At 33.4% G+C, this 19,320-nt stretch overlaps 1 protein-coding gene across 16 annotated transcripts in view; it reads right to left on the bottom strand.

Annotated features, from left to right (window-relative positions):
* Positions 1–19,320, bottom strand: part of LOC124425096 (syntaxin-binding protein 5) — a 49,977-nt gene that overhangs the window by 27,167 nt on the left and 3,490 nt on the right. For all 16 annotated transcript variants that reach the window (XM_046964943.1, XM_046964942.1, XM_046964940.1 and 13 more), the window contains exons 2-7: positions 10,749–10,846; positions 7,088–7,270; positions 6,788–6,922; positions 3,918–3,981; positions 337–541; positions 56–131 (exon numbers count right to left, since the gene is read on the bottom strand). In XM_046964943.1, the coding sequence (XP_046820899.1) occupies positions 56–131; positions 337–541; positions 3,918–3,981; positions 6,788–6,922; positions 7,088–7,270; positions 10,749–10,846 (761 nt within the window). The remainder of the gene's footprint in view (positions 1–55; positions 132–336; positions 542–3,917; positions 3,982–6,787; positions 6,923–7,087; positions 7,271–10,748; positions 10,847–19,320) is intronic.

Below are 19,320 nucleotides of genomic sequence, written 5' to 3' on the forward strand. Positions count from 1 at the left end.
TATGATAATAATACAAATCACGAATTGAAAAAGAATTGGCGAATTTATTACGAACCCGGATCTTGACAGTTTCCATTCCACTTTTTGTATAGATTTACATGGTTCCGGCTCTCCGTCTTTGGTAGCTTTCGCTAAAGAAAAAGAAAATAAAAACTTTTCGCTAGACTTGATGACTTTGACGACGTGATACAATATAAAGAGAGATATAAAAAGAAAGGGACAAAAACGTAAAGGAGAATTTAAACGAGAATATATTATATAGTAGGAGTGTTGCCTGACATATCCGATAACACAATTATGACCATAGAGAATCGAAGAGAGGATATTGACTCTCACCGTGTGGATGCGTGACATTTGTTGGCTTTAATTGACGCACCGTCCAAGTCAATAGCGAGCCATCGCTGTGACTAGACATAAATTGTTTGCCTTCGTGATGCCATGTTATTGATTTCAAGGGTTCGTCGCTGTGACATCTGTAATCCGCACTCTTCGTTTTCAAATCCCAAAAGACGATCTGTCCGCTTTCATATCCGATCAGAATCTGAAAACAAAAAGTTCCAAACTGCGATGGGGTGTACAAAACATACAACGGCAAAATGGTGTTCTTGCCCGACAAAAGACTCATGACGGATTTTTAATGATACATACTATTCTTGCGATTAAAATGTTATATCACGATAGTCTGAAAGTATCTCGCAACAAAATGCATTCTGCATACACATAATGAGAGCGCATATGAAAACTGTGATGAATGAAAATGCGTATGATCATATCCCACGAGCTCTCTGCAAAAGATTACTCTGTAATTGATATTAATCGTAATAATGATAGCAACCATAATAATGATGACGATGATAATATGATAATAATAACAATAATAATAAGAAGAAGAAGAAGAAGAAGAATATTACATGTACTGTTTAACAATGACTACTGAATCATACTAATTGTAAGTTTTACGACGTTCTTACCGAAAAGATACGATAATGATTGATGTAGGATAATAGTTCTTATGAATTATCAAGCTCCACGTATGCGATCGTGGCCCATAGTGTCAGTAACAAACAAGAATTCAATTTCTACGACCTACTGGTCTGATATGGAGGCTTTTTACAGTGATGTTCTCGAGCTAATCTCTCTAAATAAATCATAGAAATTCGATGTCAGATACATAAAAGGCTTGGATCATCCATGACTACTTCGTTTGATTTATTATACAAAAATCGTCGAACTTAATTACTGATGCTCAAGAAGGATTCTTCATAAATGTACATTCGTGTCATTACAAAACTGAAATGAAATCTAAGTAAAAATTAATATCAATCAAATACTGGGATTATCTGGAAAAATATTTCACATTTTTCTATTTTTTCTTTTTTTTTTTCTTTTTCTTTTTCTTTTTTTTTTTACAAACAACGACGAAATTAACCTTGAACAAAGAATTTTATTTTAATTCAACTTTAGTGAAACGAACTCTTTCCAGACAATCTAATAAAAATAAAGAATAGATAAATTAGATTTCGATCTAATGCATGAATCGATCGCTGTAGTAAATTGCTCTAAAAATCCGATGTAGATCAACTCGTTAAAATAATCTTAAGCAACTCTATCTACCCAAGGTTATAATTGAAATTTAATAATTGCTGTTGATCGATATAAACTTAACAACTGTAACATACTCACGTATCGAGCAATTATTTATCAGAATCATAATTGGATATAAAATCTGTCTGTACTTTAAAATGTTATTATCGCACGTTTCTTGTGTAACGCATTTTGTCAAAATACACAACGACTTTTCAATTATAAATTACAGGGATTCATTGGAATTATCGATACATATCTTGTGTCTGTAAACTTTCTTTGAACATGTATAATGTATATATCGCTGTTTGTAGAACGCTTTTTATTTACATTTAACATGTACACGTGCCTGCTGACAATATAAAGCCTGAAATTAGCAACGACAAAATTCAAGAAATAAAATAAATATTCGTACGCTATTTAAAATCGAATAACTTTGTATAGACTAAATAAAGAACTCAATAACTTTTTAATAGAAATGGAGATATTAATGTGCTATATTAAATATATTTATAATAAAAAGAATAAAATTTTAACTCTTTATAACAATAATAACAAATACAAAATACATGTTTTTCAAGTTTGTCACTGTGTTTTTATAAAAATTGAATATATGCATTTTGCGAATTTTATTACTCAATCAATCCTAAAACAAATTGTATATGTTTAAAGATCTAAATAAATCGCCATTATGTTGAAATAATATAAATGAAATTCAATACTTTAGTCCTAATTAAAAAATTTTTAAACACGTATAACTTGTTCTAGAATTCTTGGTGGAGTTTGATAATATTTGCAGGATGCATAAAAAAAAAACAAAAAGGTCTAGAACATCGTATATACTCGTTTTTTTTTAAAGAAATTTTTTATAAAGAATTATTAAAATGTCGCTTTTTGTATTTTTTTATCGTTCCTTCAAAGAAACAACGATAAAAATTTTATTACTAACATATTATTTCGTTATATTTCACATAGCAAGCTAATTTCTCCAGTTTTATTAAAAAATTCAAAGCTCTTCGTTCAATCCATAAAAAATTATTTAATTTGAGTTAGCCTACAAATACTTTTGTACTCGTTGTATATTATAAGCGGAGTTATGACAAATAGCATTACATTATCAATATTTACATACGTACACATTATTTGATACACAATTATTTCAACAGAGACAATCCTTTCAACAGAGAACTTACGTTGTTGCAAGGAAATATTCTACAATGATATATTGATAAAGTGTGAAAATACGATTCATTTGCAATCCGTAAGTTCGATTATATTATAAAATGTGACATTATAAAATCGGTTACAAATTTATGATGGTCAGACGTCAGCCCTTCTCGATCTCCGATTCCAAGTGGTTTGGAAATTCGGATGAGTTTGCATTTACGGTACACGCTCAATACCTTTTACGAGAGATCAATTGAATTGCTTTTAAATGACATTAAGAGGGATCGAGAAACGCCGCGTCAAACGTTGCGACTCAGCTTTTAAGGGGGAGAAAAAAAAAGCATCGGTTAGTAAAAGTTCATCGATACAACAATTATAGCATGCACGCATGCACACACACAACATGCAAGCACACACTTCTGCCGCTTAATGGGATTTAAATACGACACATTCGTCAATAATAGAGAAATTCGAAAAAATCTGACAAAACACTTTGATAGATCGCGGTGATTGGTCTTTGATCATAAATACGTAAAATTATCTAACTATCATAATGAAAAAGATCGGAACATTTGGAGCTCGAAATTATAAAAAAGAATATTTATTAAAACACAGGAATATTGCTCCTCTAGGATTTATTTTCTTTGTGTAATCGTTCATTCGAAAGTTACGTCAGAGAGAATGATAATAGAGATTTTTCTTGGATTCTTACCGAGTGATCTCAAATAGTATGAATAATAACGCACCGTTTTCATTACATTCATTCTACATTTTCCGCAATGTTAAAATACGGAATCACTTAAGTTAAAGTTTACTTTCTCAAAAAGTACGCATAAATCTCACTTTCTCCGATATGCAAAGCTATGCGGACGCTCGACGATTACCACGCAATTTCAACGTTTACCTCGAGGAGTACCTCGTTGAAATATGGCAGATATTGAAAGTGTTTCGCCCACGTATTTATGATCTAAGAATGAGTACTGCGTTCTGTACATTTTTCACATAAAATACAACTTTTTTTTTGCTTTTATTTCTTTTGTTTCTTTTTTTTTCTTTTTTTTTTTTTTTTTTGTTAACTTTTTCATTTTTTTGCAAGTATTAGTGAAAAATATTATGATAAGGATGGATAAATAATGCAAAAGAAACGTACTCAAAAGCGCGCGTACCTTGCTCAAATCTAAAGGAATATCACTCAAGTGTACTACAGCACCAGGATGGGTCTTTCTAGATCTGAAAAATATATATATACATACATGTGTATAACATTATTTCTTGCCTTGTTTTCTTGTTTGTTTGTTTGGTTTTTTCGGGGGCGGGGGTGACGAAGGGATTAATTTTGTTTTCCCCATAAAGTAAAAGTATATATATTAATTCGTTCTTTTTTCGTGTTAGTGGGGTGGGGGAGGGGGGAGAAAGGCGGAAAAAAAAAGAAAAGGAATGATCTATTACATGCTTCTGCCTTTATAAATTTGTACTCTTTCGTCTAGTTTCTTATCACACGTCAAGACGTTCATCTAATGCACCTGCGGGCATAACACAGAAATAAAACACAACGATATCAGGAGAGGCAAACGAGTAATCATTGAGCTGGACGACGTTAAAAAATTTATGGACTATCCGATTGCCATACTAGTTTTTCTCCGCTTTTAAACCGTCTATAACCCGTGTAAGGAGATTGAAGTCTATATGGTCGATAGTATCTTCTCGTTCAAATCATTTTAAAGCAGGATAAAAGGGGGTCACAAGATCATTACCGTCCACACTCGCATATACAAACGGGCGCATTCAATTTCCAGTTAGTATCCGTCATTTGTTCCATCTAAAATATTGGTTCGACTAAACTCAATGGCCCGTATTCAAAACGCATTGTTTGGCGATAATAACGCCCTTATGCTTTTCGGGGGTTAAAGAGCCGATTCGTAAAGGTACGTACCTACCATCGAGAATCTTGAAAAACAAAAGGGCTCTCTCTAATAGCTCTAAAGAACACGTTCTGAATACAAGCCCTTTACGTTCCTCTTCCCTTCGTATACATATTCATATAACACGAAATGGCGAACGGAAAATCGGAGTTCATATTAACGATAACGCCTCCCTTTTGTATTATTTTCTCTTTTTCTTCTTCTCTTCTCTTTTCTTTTCTTTTCTTTTCACTTTTCTTTTTTCTTTCTTTTATTTTTTTTTTTTCTTTTTTCATTTTTCCTTCTCCTTTTTTTTTTTAGTATTGAAAGCTGCGCAACACCATCGTCATGTGACATATCTATATTCCTCGATACGGAGAGCACCTCTGTAATCTTTCACTCTCTTTCTTTCTCTTTCTTTCCTTCTCCCTAAACCTTCTTTTCTTTTCAGGCACGACCGTAGGGAGTGTTATACAATCACCATTCCGAAAAATATTTGCTTGTCATAGTTTTTGATAGAAGTATAATTTTTCAATTCTATTTGAAATTCTTCACGTATCATGACGTTTTCTGAATAAGTCTCTTTGCGTAAACTTATTTGACTATAGCAACAAATTGACTAAAATAAATCAAAAATTTTACACGCACTAAAATTTTTGCAAAAGCAGAAAAATGCAAAAATATCTTAAATTTCAGACTAATCACTTAAAACATTTTAATGTTAAAAATTAATAAATTAATCGATTCCATAAAGCCCATTTTTCTATAAACATTCTAACGTAAAAAAAAAAAAAAATGAATGAAATAACCTAACTTATTCTATCGAGATTTTACTTCTGTAGACCATAAATACATATTTTTAATTCATAAAGACATTACCGAATGAATTTTGATAAAGTTTCAAAAATATTAAACATGAAAAATCTACGTAAAAAAAGTTTACGTAAACATTGTATATAATTTTTATAGATTCCCAGGATTACTTACAAAATATAAATATAGATGTTTTAACATTTAACTTTACGTGAAATAAAACGTTCGCATGTGAAATTTTACAGAAAATTTTTATATCATATCTACTGATATTAATCATAATTTCAGACTGATATAACGTGGGAAAATACATATATTGCGGACAATCTCAAAATGTTTGTTGATCTTTCCCCGGTTTTTAAACATAATATATATATATATACATATACAAATGACCATGTCTAAAAATAATTTCATAAGAGAAAAACGAGTGAAACAATTGCAACGATTATGCAGAATGATAATGCATAAAAATCATTAGGATTATAGAACGAAGGAGAAAATTTCACTTGATTTAGATTGAATAAAACATTTCCCACAGTCGTACCTAAAAAGAAATAATCGAACGTAAATACTATTACATAAGATGCTACGAATAACACGTGTCCACTGATGCCACTGTGCCACTGATTAGATATTCGGAGACAATTCATCACTATGGCACATTGATATTATCTCCGTCATAACGAGCATTCTTGCACATTTATGTGAGCCAAAACTACGTAATTAATATGTGCTTTTTGCACGATTTACTACGTTCGATATCCCATTTACAACAAAGTTAACTTTTATATTATAAAAGTTATAGCACGCCATATTGCCATAAAAAGGCTACAAAAAAATTTATTCGCCTATAATACGTACGCCTATAATATATAATTCATATCGCTTAAAACATATCATCGGGTCTTCCGTTGTTCATCACATGTTCCCAAGAAAATGAGAAATTTTCGATGAAACTTGAATATGCATCCCAGCGAATAGTTTGTGCGTTTTGTGTACTTACCTAACATCAAGGAAGTAAAATAGCCGAAATTATGCGAATCTGTCGTCATACTTTTTTTTCTCTCTTTACTACTTTTTATTACTTTCATTCTCTTTCGCGTCAAACTTTCCACAGAATGAAACAGATTCTGTCCGCGCAATCGCGTAAAACAATATCAGCATCATCAATTACGGAACGTGTTTGGGGAAAAAGGATTGGAAATAGGTGATAATTTCGTGTTCTGTCTGTGGAGAAAGAGGTCTAATTTGCGGCGATCGCAACGGTGTATACGATCAGTTTAACGCGTCATACGGTCGCAATAATTTTCAATACTTACATTTCGATAGCCTTGTTCCAATTAATTACGTATCCGGATAGAACGAACGTTTCGATGTGGAGTACATGAATATTGCCACGTTCGGTACCAACGTAAAGCCATTTGCTCTGAAGTGGCAGATGGATGCAGGTTATCCTGTTTGGAAAACAGATAATAGAGAATTTCGAAAAACTGTTCGATGTCATTCGATGACATTCAACCAATTTGATTTAAATATAAACTTTCAATGATAAATACAAGATGTTATAGAAGAGAGAAAGAAGAAGATGAATAAGAAACAAAAAGAAAAAAAGGACTGACCTGTCTCGTTGAAACTTCAGACTCTGCACTACCTGCGGTATCTTCTGACGAAAGTTCCACAGATGAAGAGTGTCGTCGGTGGTCGCAGAAATAAGAGCACCTTCGTTAATCAAAAACTGCAACTGCATCACTGCCGAACACCCTTCGTGCTTTACGTGAACGTCTACGCCTGGTCTACCCAGACTGAGATTGCATGATACAATCTTTCAGGAAAATATCAAATACCTTCCTAAATCTATCTACTTTGCTTAACTCTAACTTTGATAATATATTTTATTGAAATCTGAGTAAGGCTGAATCTCAGTAAGGCTTCAGCCACAATACTACCTATGTCTTTTGACATCTCCTTTAATTTTCACTCGAATATTCGAAGGAACACTGTATTATCAGGAATACGATACATTCCATGTAAAATACGAAATAATTATATATATACCTATATAAGATTGGAAGCAGGGTAGGGGGAAGAAATTCTCGACTATTCCAAGTTCGTAAGCGTTTAGAATTTCGTAATATTTGCGAGTTCGAAAGTAGCCGTCCGCGTGGGAAGCTCTGTCCTTTTTTTTTCTTCTTCTTTCTCTCTATCTCTATTTCTTTTTCTCTCCTTTTTTGTAAATCGATAAATAAAATAAGTCGAAAAACTCTACTACAAAACTTTGCCTTACTTTCTTAAATTTACTCCTTTTGATAAGTACATGCGATAATCATCGATAAGAAGAAGAAAACATGGTGGAAGAAAAATTCTATTCTTCGTATCGAGCGTGAGTTCGAATTAGGATAGACTAGCTAGAGCTAACTATCTCGATGGTCATGATAATAGCACCTTTGGAGGAAAGCCTAACCTCGAAGAGCCCGTACATACAATACTACATATCTGATAAATAGAGCCCAACGGCCACGGTAACCGCAATTGTCCACTATATGTCCGCGTCAAGCGTCGGTGCTGAGTAGAGAATTAGTAGAATGGAGAAAGGGATAGGATAGAGGCAACCTAGTCCATCGGATACGACCTTACATGGTCTACACTATATAGAGGGAAAAACCTAATGGTTATGTACAACATATTTGGTAGTAAGTATGTACATATGTATGTATGTATGTATGTATATATGTAGGTATGTACGTATGTATGTATGTATGTATGTTCGTACATAGATATTGTATACGTGCCAGAAGACTAAGTTTTTTCTTTTTCTTTTTTTGGTTCTTTTTTTATTTTATTTTTTTTGCATATTCATTAAATTCAACAGTCGAAATCGGGTCAGCACTGATACAACCGCTTTCTGATATAACATTTTAGGCGAAAAGTAAGAACAGCTTTCGTTGTCGATCGTATCCATTCATTTCATCTTTATCGATTGTCATTTCCATTTCTTTTTAAATAAACTTCAAATATATAAATTCGAGCACTTTTATATTGTGACTCTTCCAGTGACAACAAATGTAAGATAGAGATAAAAGAGGATGAATTTTTTATAACGTAATCCGGATTGTCTTTGCGAATAAATCGTGCCATTATTACGAAGGGGAAAAACTGTACCCGAGCATCATATTACATTACTTACGTTCAAACGATGTTCTCGCGCTGTACAAAGCAAAGACGAGGTTGCTACACTCATCTTAAAAATAACGCCTAATGGACGTAAGATGCGGAAGTTCAAATGACCCGAACGGCATTATGCAAATTCGATAATCCGTTTTTATAATTCCAAGAATAAAATGAAAATTAAAGAGATTCTAAGAGAGTAAGTTGAAAAACGAGTTGAGAAAATTTATCGATCCCTTTTTATTGATCGTTTTATTGATCGTTGTCGTCGAAACACAATTTCAAACAGCGAGTATATCAAAGGGAGCAAAGTATATTAACTCTGAGGTAATAAACACGATGCATGTAATATGGTCGAGAGATCCACTATTCCTTCCTTTTGCGAAAACCAGTTGATAATAATTGCCATATCATAAGAGTTACCAAGCTTACACCGCATCGTTATCGTCACCCGTATGTTGACCACGTTGAACGAGATAGGTCAGTAAAAGCAGTCGCATGGAAGACGTCGAGAAAACGCACGGTCGATGAATGCTGCATTAACCTTGCAGCATAAAAGATTTGTTAACGTATCCACCAAGTTTCAATTTCGAGATACTCATTAACGAGCGACAATTTAAAAAGGAGAAAAAGAAAAGAAAAAAAAAGAAGGAAAGAAAGAAAGAAAGAAAGAAAAAAAAAGACATTAAACGAAGTACATACATGTGAAGGAAAATTTGATGAAATTTTAAAGATATCTCTTTTTAATTAACTATTATTCGTTCACGAAAGTATAGGGAAATGAAACATATTCAAATAATAATCAAAATGATTATTTGAACGTATAATTCAAATAATACATATAAATACGTAATACGTATCACCGGATATACAAACACATCTATAAATGCGCTTCCGCTCGAGAGATATATTTATTCTAACCTTCGTACGCGCGGGCGCGTATGCACAGTCCTCATTATCATTAGGGTATCACACGATAATTATGCTGTAATTAGCGTAATGCTCGCAGTTGTTAGATAACAATTAGTAAGCTCTTTCGAGATATTGAATTTCAAAGTAAAACCTTCATAATAATAAGAACATTAAATTCAAAACTGATAATTCCTTTTTTTTTCTTTTTCTTTTTCTTTTTCCTTTTTTCCTTCGAGGAGAACGAATTTCTCTAGTAAAGTTTTAAAGGATATATCAAGGAAGGCGTATATACGTCAGTTGAAAAATCGTCGAAAATTTAAACTAGGAACAACATCAGTCGCCGTCGTTTTCGTCGTGTCGTCGTTGTCGTCGTCCTATAAATTTACGCTTTAGCACTAGTAGTCACCTTTTCTCCTTGGAGAAAAGCTCGGATTTGGCTTAACGTACCAACGAGCTCGAACGGTCCGGTTTATCTGAGAAATTTGGCTCCTTTTCTTTTTCAGGTTCATATTTGGATCGGACGTGACGAAGAGGCTTAGATATGAGAGAATTAATGTTAAAAACTCTCTCTCTCTCTCTCTCTCTTTCTCTCTTAGCGATCAATAAGAAACAGTTACGATCGTTTGCTATCCCTTAAATAAATCACAAACACGACCCAGTTTTTATCATAAACAAGAGCAGCAGCACGTATCGTCGCATGCCAAGCTCCATTTTAAGTTTAACTACAAAACGGAAGGGCGATCATTAGTCGACCTATCTTCAATTCTGAAATTATATTCACCTCGTTTCTAACTCTGCTTTTTAATAAAGGAAGGCGTAAATGACGCAAAATGTTTCATCCGATACTTAAAACTTATGCCTATCTAGATAATACATAGAGAAACGACTTATAATAAAGGAAGACGTTAAGTCTGATTCCTCATGTTCGAGAGATTACAAAAAAAAAAAAAAAGGAAAGAAAAAAAAACACGTATAAAGGAAAAAAGAAGTAGAAGTAAAATTAGAAAGACAAATTGATTAGAGACATTTAAGAAGGATATCACGAATTAAATCGTAATGATTGTTGATTAATAAATTGGGGTAGCCAATATCGAGATTTATAAAAAAAAAATCAATCAGTACTAAATAAAATACAAGCTCTCTATTTTCTTAAAAAGTCAAACGATGGTACGATGTTAAGGTAACGATACCGTTAAAGGATACATCCTGAGGGATCCTGATTTAGTACCAATGGCAAGGAGCCTTTGAACTGGGTCGAAAGCAACGGCTGTCGGTTGATGTGGAAAGCCATGTCTGAATGTCTGCAACATATAAGAGGCATTTGTTTCATAGCATCTTTTCCGTTTTAGCCGACTGGAAGGCCATTCATTTCAACAAAGGGTTCGCAGGGTGTGCGTGGGAGAAAGAAAGTATAGGAGAGAGGGAGAGGAGAGAGAGAGAGAGAGAGAGAGAGAGAGAGAGAGAGAGAGAGGAAGAGTGAAAGAGAGAAAGGAAGAGTGAGAGAGAGAGAGAGAGAGAGAGAGAGAGAGAGAGAGAGGAAGAATGAGAGGGAAATGGATCCAGAATGAAGGGCAGCATTGTTCCAGCGAGCTATCATCGTCGTATATCCTTGTCTCGTTCTGCGTCAACTGGTTGCCATTAATTCTATACCTTTGTCGACGGTGTCGTCGACGATGCCTACCACACCGCGTGTATCTTCCACCTCATCCTCTCTTACTCATCCTCCTCGGACACGTACCTATCTAACTCTTACGATCGTGTGCAAAACATATACATTTGCAATTTTAAGCGCGCGCACGAACTCGAACACTGAATCAATAAGTTTAGTTCCGACACGGAGCAACGTGGTTGTCTCGTTCTTTGATGCAACCACATTCTAAAGACAACTATATATAGAGTGAGAGGCAGAGAGAGAGAGAGAGAGAGAGAGAGAGAGAGAGAGAGAGAGAAGGGTATAGCAAGATGCTTATGTTAAACGTATTTCTCTCTTTCTTCCTCTCTCTCTCCCTCTTTCTGTATCCTTTATCGTGATCGGATAATAATAATGATTGTAATGATCTTGATAATCACGGATAAATTGTACTCGCTTGCAATACAGATTTCATAGAAGAAAATTATTTTATTTCGATGACATCATTACAATGCAGATTGCGTCGGGTTTCATCATCGAAACGATCAATGTCAATTGCAGGCTTAATATGTCGTTTTTTTTATAAATAAAAGTAATTTTTTAAATACTCTAAGAGAGTTTAATTTCTTCAAAAGAAAAAAAAATATATATATATTTATTATATTTTTATTTATAATTCTCCTTTTCATACGTTCAAATGAATTTGTATAGATCAGTAGTATTCTATACATTTTAAATGCAACCTACGCAACACTTATATATATAAAGGGTGAAAAAAGCAAGAATATCTGTCTGATATTTGTCAAAGTATTAAAATAGCAAAAATATCGTGGAAACGTTTATACGAAATATCGTGAAATATCCATAGACGCATAAAGAAGACCTAAAGCTTTCCCTCTTCGATCGTTATCCAAAATATTTTATATTTCTGATCTACAAAACGCGCTTGACGCGTTTCATTTTATTTAAAACTTCGCAATGTTTTCCGTTATGCATTTCCATATCATAATGCTCGAATGTACGGTGTTTCATTACTTGCGATCCACTGTATTTTCTCTGCTCTCTATCGGCGTTTCCAATATTTTGGTATATAGACGATAACATGGGCGCTATTAATATCGAATGTTACTATCAAAATCTCAATATTGCTCGTGTCTAACGCATGTGAGTGAGGAAATATATGCATATGCATACTCTCGCAAGTATGAAAGGGATAGAGAGAGAGAGAGAGAGAGAGAGAGAGAGAGAGAGAGAGAGAGAGAGAGAGAGCTATGGTTCCTTATAGCGGATGCTTGATTTCATCGTATCGATTCGAATGTTATGTACGAAAGTTAACTTCTAAATGTGAAAAGCTAGGTAATATAGGATTCCTCCTAAAAATTTTTCAAAATGAAAACCGAATCACGTATCTACCTTAGACCTACATTTTCTAAAAATATATATATATTTCAAAGGTAATTTTAATTCGATGTAACCTAGAATTCCGGAATGTGTACGTACTCGGAATGCATTATATATTCGAATAACACATTATTAAATTAATGTGGAATGCATTAACGTATAATGTATAGTTTGGATAAAAAAGAGAATACGAATTTGATTTAACATGACATTTAATTTAAATAACATTGTTACGACGTACATCACATTTTTCGAAATAAATCGAATAACAACAATTTCGACAAGCATATTCATTGGAAAGGATCGAAAATTAATTATCACAACAGCAATCGTACTTATTCGGTTCTTTTATGAATACAACAAATAGATAGGCCTCGTTCCTAAATAGACGAAAATAAAAAGGGGCTAGAGCACTGGTTCGGGTTAAATCACGTTGCTCGAAACGGATGTACGCCGAAATCGATTTTGATGCAGCAACGCGGCGGCATGGCCGTAGAAAACTACCCGCGTTCTATTTCAGCGTAAAAGAAAAAGATAAAAAGAGAGAAAGAGAGAAATAGGTTAAAATACAACGATACGAAACTTACGAATACTACACGTCTCCACTACGTCGTTTTCATATATATGTCCGATTTAAATTCATTCGTTGGTTGTGCTGGTCTCTGGTCAATTTCCGATATTTCCGTGCGTTTTTTTTTTCGAGCCTCAGTTCTGGTACCAATTTCCCACTAAAGTACTTGCAAACTTCGTCTTCTACTTCCACATCTTCATGGACTCCAATAAAACATCATCGTTGATCCCCGCCCTCCCTCTCCCTCTGTTCCTCTCTCTTTCTCTCCTCTTCCTCTCTCTCTATATATATAGACACACACACATACACACACACACACACACACACCACGATATAACCCGTGTACGAAAACTTTTTGACTTATCCCTAAATCCGAATAACCCTCTTAACTTTTCACAATTTATTTATGTTTCTTCTTCTTGCTCTTTCGTTGTCTTTCTTGAAAGATAAAGATAAAGTCATTAAACAAGCATAAGTATTTTATTTTATATTCAGAAGAGAAAGATAAAGTAAGAAAATAAAAATTAGCTTTTGGCTCGATCCGAAGGATAATAGATGTCTGATGATGCATCTAGTTTGTAAGAAAAATATAGTAAAGAAATTCAAGGTCACCGAAATAGAGCAAAACGATCGTTTGTGAAATCTTCCGAAAAAGTAAGAAATTGTTCGACGACTCCGTACGGATACGGTATACACCGTAACGAGCGTTTATAGGTTCAATCAAACAAAATAAATTATTCCGATCGCACGTGCTTCAATTAGTTCAGATAGCTGAGATTCTACCGCACTATTATATAGATAGTAAAAGTAGCTCACCGGATTGCTACGACACGATTGGACATTTCACTGGAAACCACGTTGTTCGACATTCCGTAAATGAGTACGAGTTACGGAAATCACACGGGACATACAAAATCTTTCCCATTAATTATCTGCTCCATGCCAATTTTTAAACTTTCTCATTCATCGAAATTAAAGATTGTAAAAAAAGAAAAGAAAAAAGAATTCGTTCCTTTCGTACGTCGTTTGTTCAGAAATTAATATGAACGATTTTAAGATATAAATGAGAACGAAAAAAAAAAAATATTTGTAAAATTGTTAAATTTGAAAATTTATCGCTTTTACGTTGATATGCGTAAAACTATTCATATATATATATATATATATATATATATATCGAACGATAATTAAATTCTATATTGATCATAATCAAGTTTCAGTAACGATGTTTATGAAATTTTGAGAAATATAAGTGAAAAAATAGGAAAAAGATTCAAGGATCGATCATTTAATTCACGTTCATGATGTGATGCGGCATAGTGGAGCTTCGTTTCAGGTAATTTTGTTGAGTGAAATTCTTATCGTTGAAAATTATCTTGCCGGCACTCGATCGAGAATAGGTCCCTCGAAATGAGAATGAACGCACGAGTGCGCTCGTAAGGGGTTAAGCCATTGTTTCACCAAAAAGTACTGCAGTTTTACGCGTCGTTTGCAACATCGCAATGGAATTCTGCCAAGTTCGGTTCTGTATATAACAGTTACGGCATTATTCTCTGTGATTAAAGAATGAGAAGCATACTACACGTCGAGCGGATTAACGAACATTAAAGGATTAAAATTGGATGGCTCTTTGTTCTTTTTCTTTTTTCTTTTTTGTAAACGAACGAGCAACACGTTTGTTATTCGCATTGTTCGTTTCATGATTTTCTAAAAGGGTACATAAATTATTCCTTTTTATAACATCATCATCTAATAATATCGTTTACATTAAACCACGATTATTTTTTTCCTCGACATTTATTTATAAATTAACTTCGCCTATATTTTATCCGAAAAAGTTATTTTATAAATCATTTAGTGTATCGTCGGTCTAGATAACATATACGTTTGGTAGATATATATATATACACGGTTAACGAATATAAATTACTTACCTTGAATATCTACTTACTTTGTATTTCATCGTTTTCGTACATTTATGTAAAATTAATTATACATCAAAATCGGACAATTTGAATTATCTTACGGTAACGTATGAATATTTCGACGTGACTATGATTTTGGCGAATCAAAGCACAATACATACAAACGCATAGATATGCTCGTAGAGTATGAACGTCCTTCGAAGAGGTCAGAATATTCTTCTTTGATTCTTCAATTGGCTTTACAACGGAACAGTATTCTACTTAATTCATCATGACCCACGAAAGCACTCAATGCAATATCTTTCTTTATTTTTCTTTTTCTCTTTTGTTAATTTTTAATGAAGTTTCAAAGAATCCTCAATCTGATTACAATGAAAAAGTATTGAAATGAAAAGGCGAGAATATTTTACAAAAGTTTCTTGCCATTTCACTGAATAAGAAAATCGTTACAGTGAAATCGTATGAACTTATTTTCATCACGTTTAAAGAATTTACATAATATTCAGAGCATTTTAGCTGCAATATGCTCTGTTTATATTACGATAGACAATTTGAAGAATTCAGGTAGAAATATTAGAATCCTGGAAACGCTTACTTTCAACTTTTGTGATAATAATCCAAGGTTAAAACTTCAATCATTTTCGAGAAAAATTTTAATCACATCCCGATGAAACCCTATCGAGATGAGATTCTTTCTTATTTCTTTTGTTTTTCTTTCCTTTTTTCTTTTTTTTAAGATATCAAAAATATGCTTAGAAAAACATTAATTTATGAAAACGATTCGAAATTTATTCGGAAGTGTGTCAAACAAACTCGGAGAAGTTATTTAAGCTTCAGGATTTCAAAGTTCATATTGAATATGTTCACAGCTCTGCATTGGATCAATAATCAGCGTTTTCTCTATTGTTAACATACTTTCCAAAAGCACTCCGGCTAGAGACAGACCGACTAACTATAAATATGCGCAGTCTAAGTCATTTATTGGTCCATGACACGCTTTCGATTTCTTATTTTTATACATTTTCTTATTTGAAAAATTAATAAAACTTCAGGCAGAACGTTTATAGATAGCGTTCGTCAATTTGCACGAGTATTAAAATAATAATAAATTCGTGCGATAACCATAAATAAAGTTGACAAGTAAAATACCAATAATTTATAATCATTTATCTTCGATATCCAAAAAAATTTCTTACGTGACCAGGATACATACCGAATAATTTTAATTCCATTTAAATTCATCTTTACCCTTATTTTCGCTCTATGATTTTCATTATTTTCCTTAATTTGTAACATCAATGTCAGGTCTCTAAAGCGAATTTTCCACGATGTAATTTCATTGCGGATAAAGTGCGCCACGACCGCGTTAAGATTTACAAAGATACGACAAAGATACGATTAACTACTACGAGCAAAGCATCCGAGTTTTCTCATTTATAATTAGCGCTTCGTTTCGCTAGTTGAACTATCCACAGTCTATATTGTGCAATTTCTTTTCTTTTCTTTTTTTTTCTTTTTTTCATCCATCACCCCTATGATCGCTCCAATAACGAATAATCGAATCTTTACCGGAAAACGCTTGAATGTTTCATCTAAAGGGAGGAAATGCGGAAAAAATGCGACGATTTTCGTTTCAAATCAATGCCTCTGCTGTGATCGCAGACGATTCAAAATACGTTTGAACATTGAGTGCTTCGTCGAAAATGACTCATAAACTGGAAACAAATAACAAACGGATTCACGCTCTGAAGTATTTCGATGGCATTGATATTATTTCGAAAGTATTCGCTATGAAACTTGATGCTACATATACCATCGTTATAACTTGTGCTACCTGATACAATTAATTCCGACGTTTGTTCCGTCGAATCGAAACTCCGATCCAGCGAGCAGATCTAACAAAGCTATATAGATAGACGAAACGGTAACAATTAATTGCCAAGAGAGTTCATGTGACCCATAGGGACCAGGGATATTTCAAAAATATCTCTGACAGTGATGTCGATAATAATAATAATAATAATAATAATAATAATAATAATAATAATAATAATAATAATAAAAAGAAGGAAAAAAAGAGAAAAAAATATAATAATCAAGAGAAAAAAGCACGAAGCATAATATAAATAAATTCGTACTCTTATGCGTGCTTTTAAACAATATATGTACGTCGCTGCGAGATAAAGATTTCTCGTCGGCATCGTCGACGAGACGATAAAAAGGGACGATAATAATTTTTCTACTCAAAGGCACGAGCGCTATGCAAGTTTAGGATGAAATTCGCATAGCTTTCGTATTGTTACGAGAACACGTCAAAGGTTCCCTTTAAAACATACCCAATGTCTAAAATCAATTTACCGGGTATGAAGATATCTAAAAAATTCTTTTGACCTTATCACCATACAACGAGCCACCTTATCGTTCGGGTCTGATCCCGAACAATTTCCAATGTCAGTCATAGTTCGGTAACGAAATATCGGACACACGTTTTGCCTTCGGCATTGTTTTTATCGATTAAAAAAGAAAAAAAAAATAAATATATCCTGTATGTCGAAAATACAACGGAGATATGCTAGCTGGGAATCTACCTCTGTAAAATTCACGGAAAAGTCACAATTTTCTGGATTTTCATCTCAGCGATGTTCACTTGCAAATATAAATGCAAATACGACTGCACGCGAAAAAAGAAGCACGACCGTGTAAAATATTCGAGGTTTCTCTCCCTGTTATCATAACGCTATTTCGGTCGGTACGTGGGAAACATTGTTTCAATTTTTATCAAAGAGAAAAATAAAAGAGAACTTATTTCAAAGCATCGTCGAATACGTTATTCCGTCTAAGAGTTTATAATACGCAATAAACCTATTCAACAGCATGTATATAATACTTTAAAACCAATCGTATTTTGTAACTTTATATTCGTTTGTGTTCGCATCTTTTCCATGTGGAATTGTACTTTCCTCTAAAAAAAAAAAAAAAAAATAAAAAAAAATAAAAAAAAACTAAATAAATAAATAAACACGAAATAAGTTAAATTTATACGATACATTTAAGCTTAAATTTAAATCTAACGAAACTAGTGTAGTAGCTTAAAAGCAGCTTAAGTTTTCGGTGAGTTAAGAGTATGGCGAGGGTGCGAACTTCGAAGTAAATTTCAGTTAAGAACCATATCTCCTAATGGAAAAGCTTCGACGTTAGCTCGTAATACCTAATCGCGGATCACGTGGCACACCCGTACACGCACACGCGCGCGCGTATATGTACACATATACACATATATACAAGAAAACACGTAATCACGATCGACGTTTCATTACCGTTAACAATTAAGCCTCACCATCGTTAACGTCGCTTCTTTTAAATTGAAATCCCGATTTATAATGAACATAAGATAAGAAGAAAAAAGGTATTTACTGTAATAAACTTAAAAGAAATTCTCTTACTATTATCATACGATGCAACACGATATAAACGTGCATTTTTACATAAATATAACATTTTTATTAGGGAAGGTGCATCGAAAGTTCTAGTGTAAGATATGACAGATAATCAAGGTTTCATTGTAGAATGAATGTTGTATAGATAAAGAAGTGTTCATATTGATACAAAGACGGATTTTGTCTCGGCTGATGGAAGAGGGTTTTGTTCTTGCCATGTATTCATATGTAATCATGTGCACAGTGAACCGCAAATGCGACCCGTACTGCTTTCTCCTAGACTGAAAATGTCCGCCGCGGGATGTGCCACGTCTCAGCTCGTTTACGAATAACTAAGAGGGAACGAGAAACGAAATCCTGCATCTGTAACGATCATCTTTCAACTCCGTACAAAGCTTTTTCCATAAAGCCGCTAAGTTTCCTCCTTTTCCATTCTTTTTTTTTCTTTCTTTCTTTTTCATTTTTTTACGTATTATATATATATATATACATATATAATACATATATAATACACACACACGCCCGCGCGTGTATTTTTATATTAAATATACGAGCCATAAAAAGCTTCATTCCATGTGGTTGAAATACGCGTAGGAAGGAAGAATTAATTAATGCCGATGAACTTCCGTCACGGTAAAGTGATAATACGTGTTATGATAAGATTGTTGAAAATTTTGGTCGGAGAAAAAGAAAAACTGATAGAGCTTAACGCGAGTCGAATTTAAATGCTAATCTGATATATTCGATAAGGATATAAATGTGAATTATTTAAATTGGATGAGTTGAATTATTACCATAATTAAATTTTCAG

This window comes from Vespa crabro, chromosome 6, assembly GCF_910589235.1.
Source record: "Vespa crabro chromosome 6, iyVesCrab1.2, whole genome shotgun sequence".
NCBI lineage: Eukaryota > Metazoa > Arthropoda > Insecta > Hymenoptera > Vespidae > Vespa > Vespa crabro.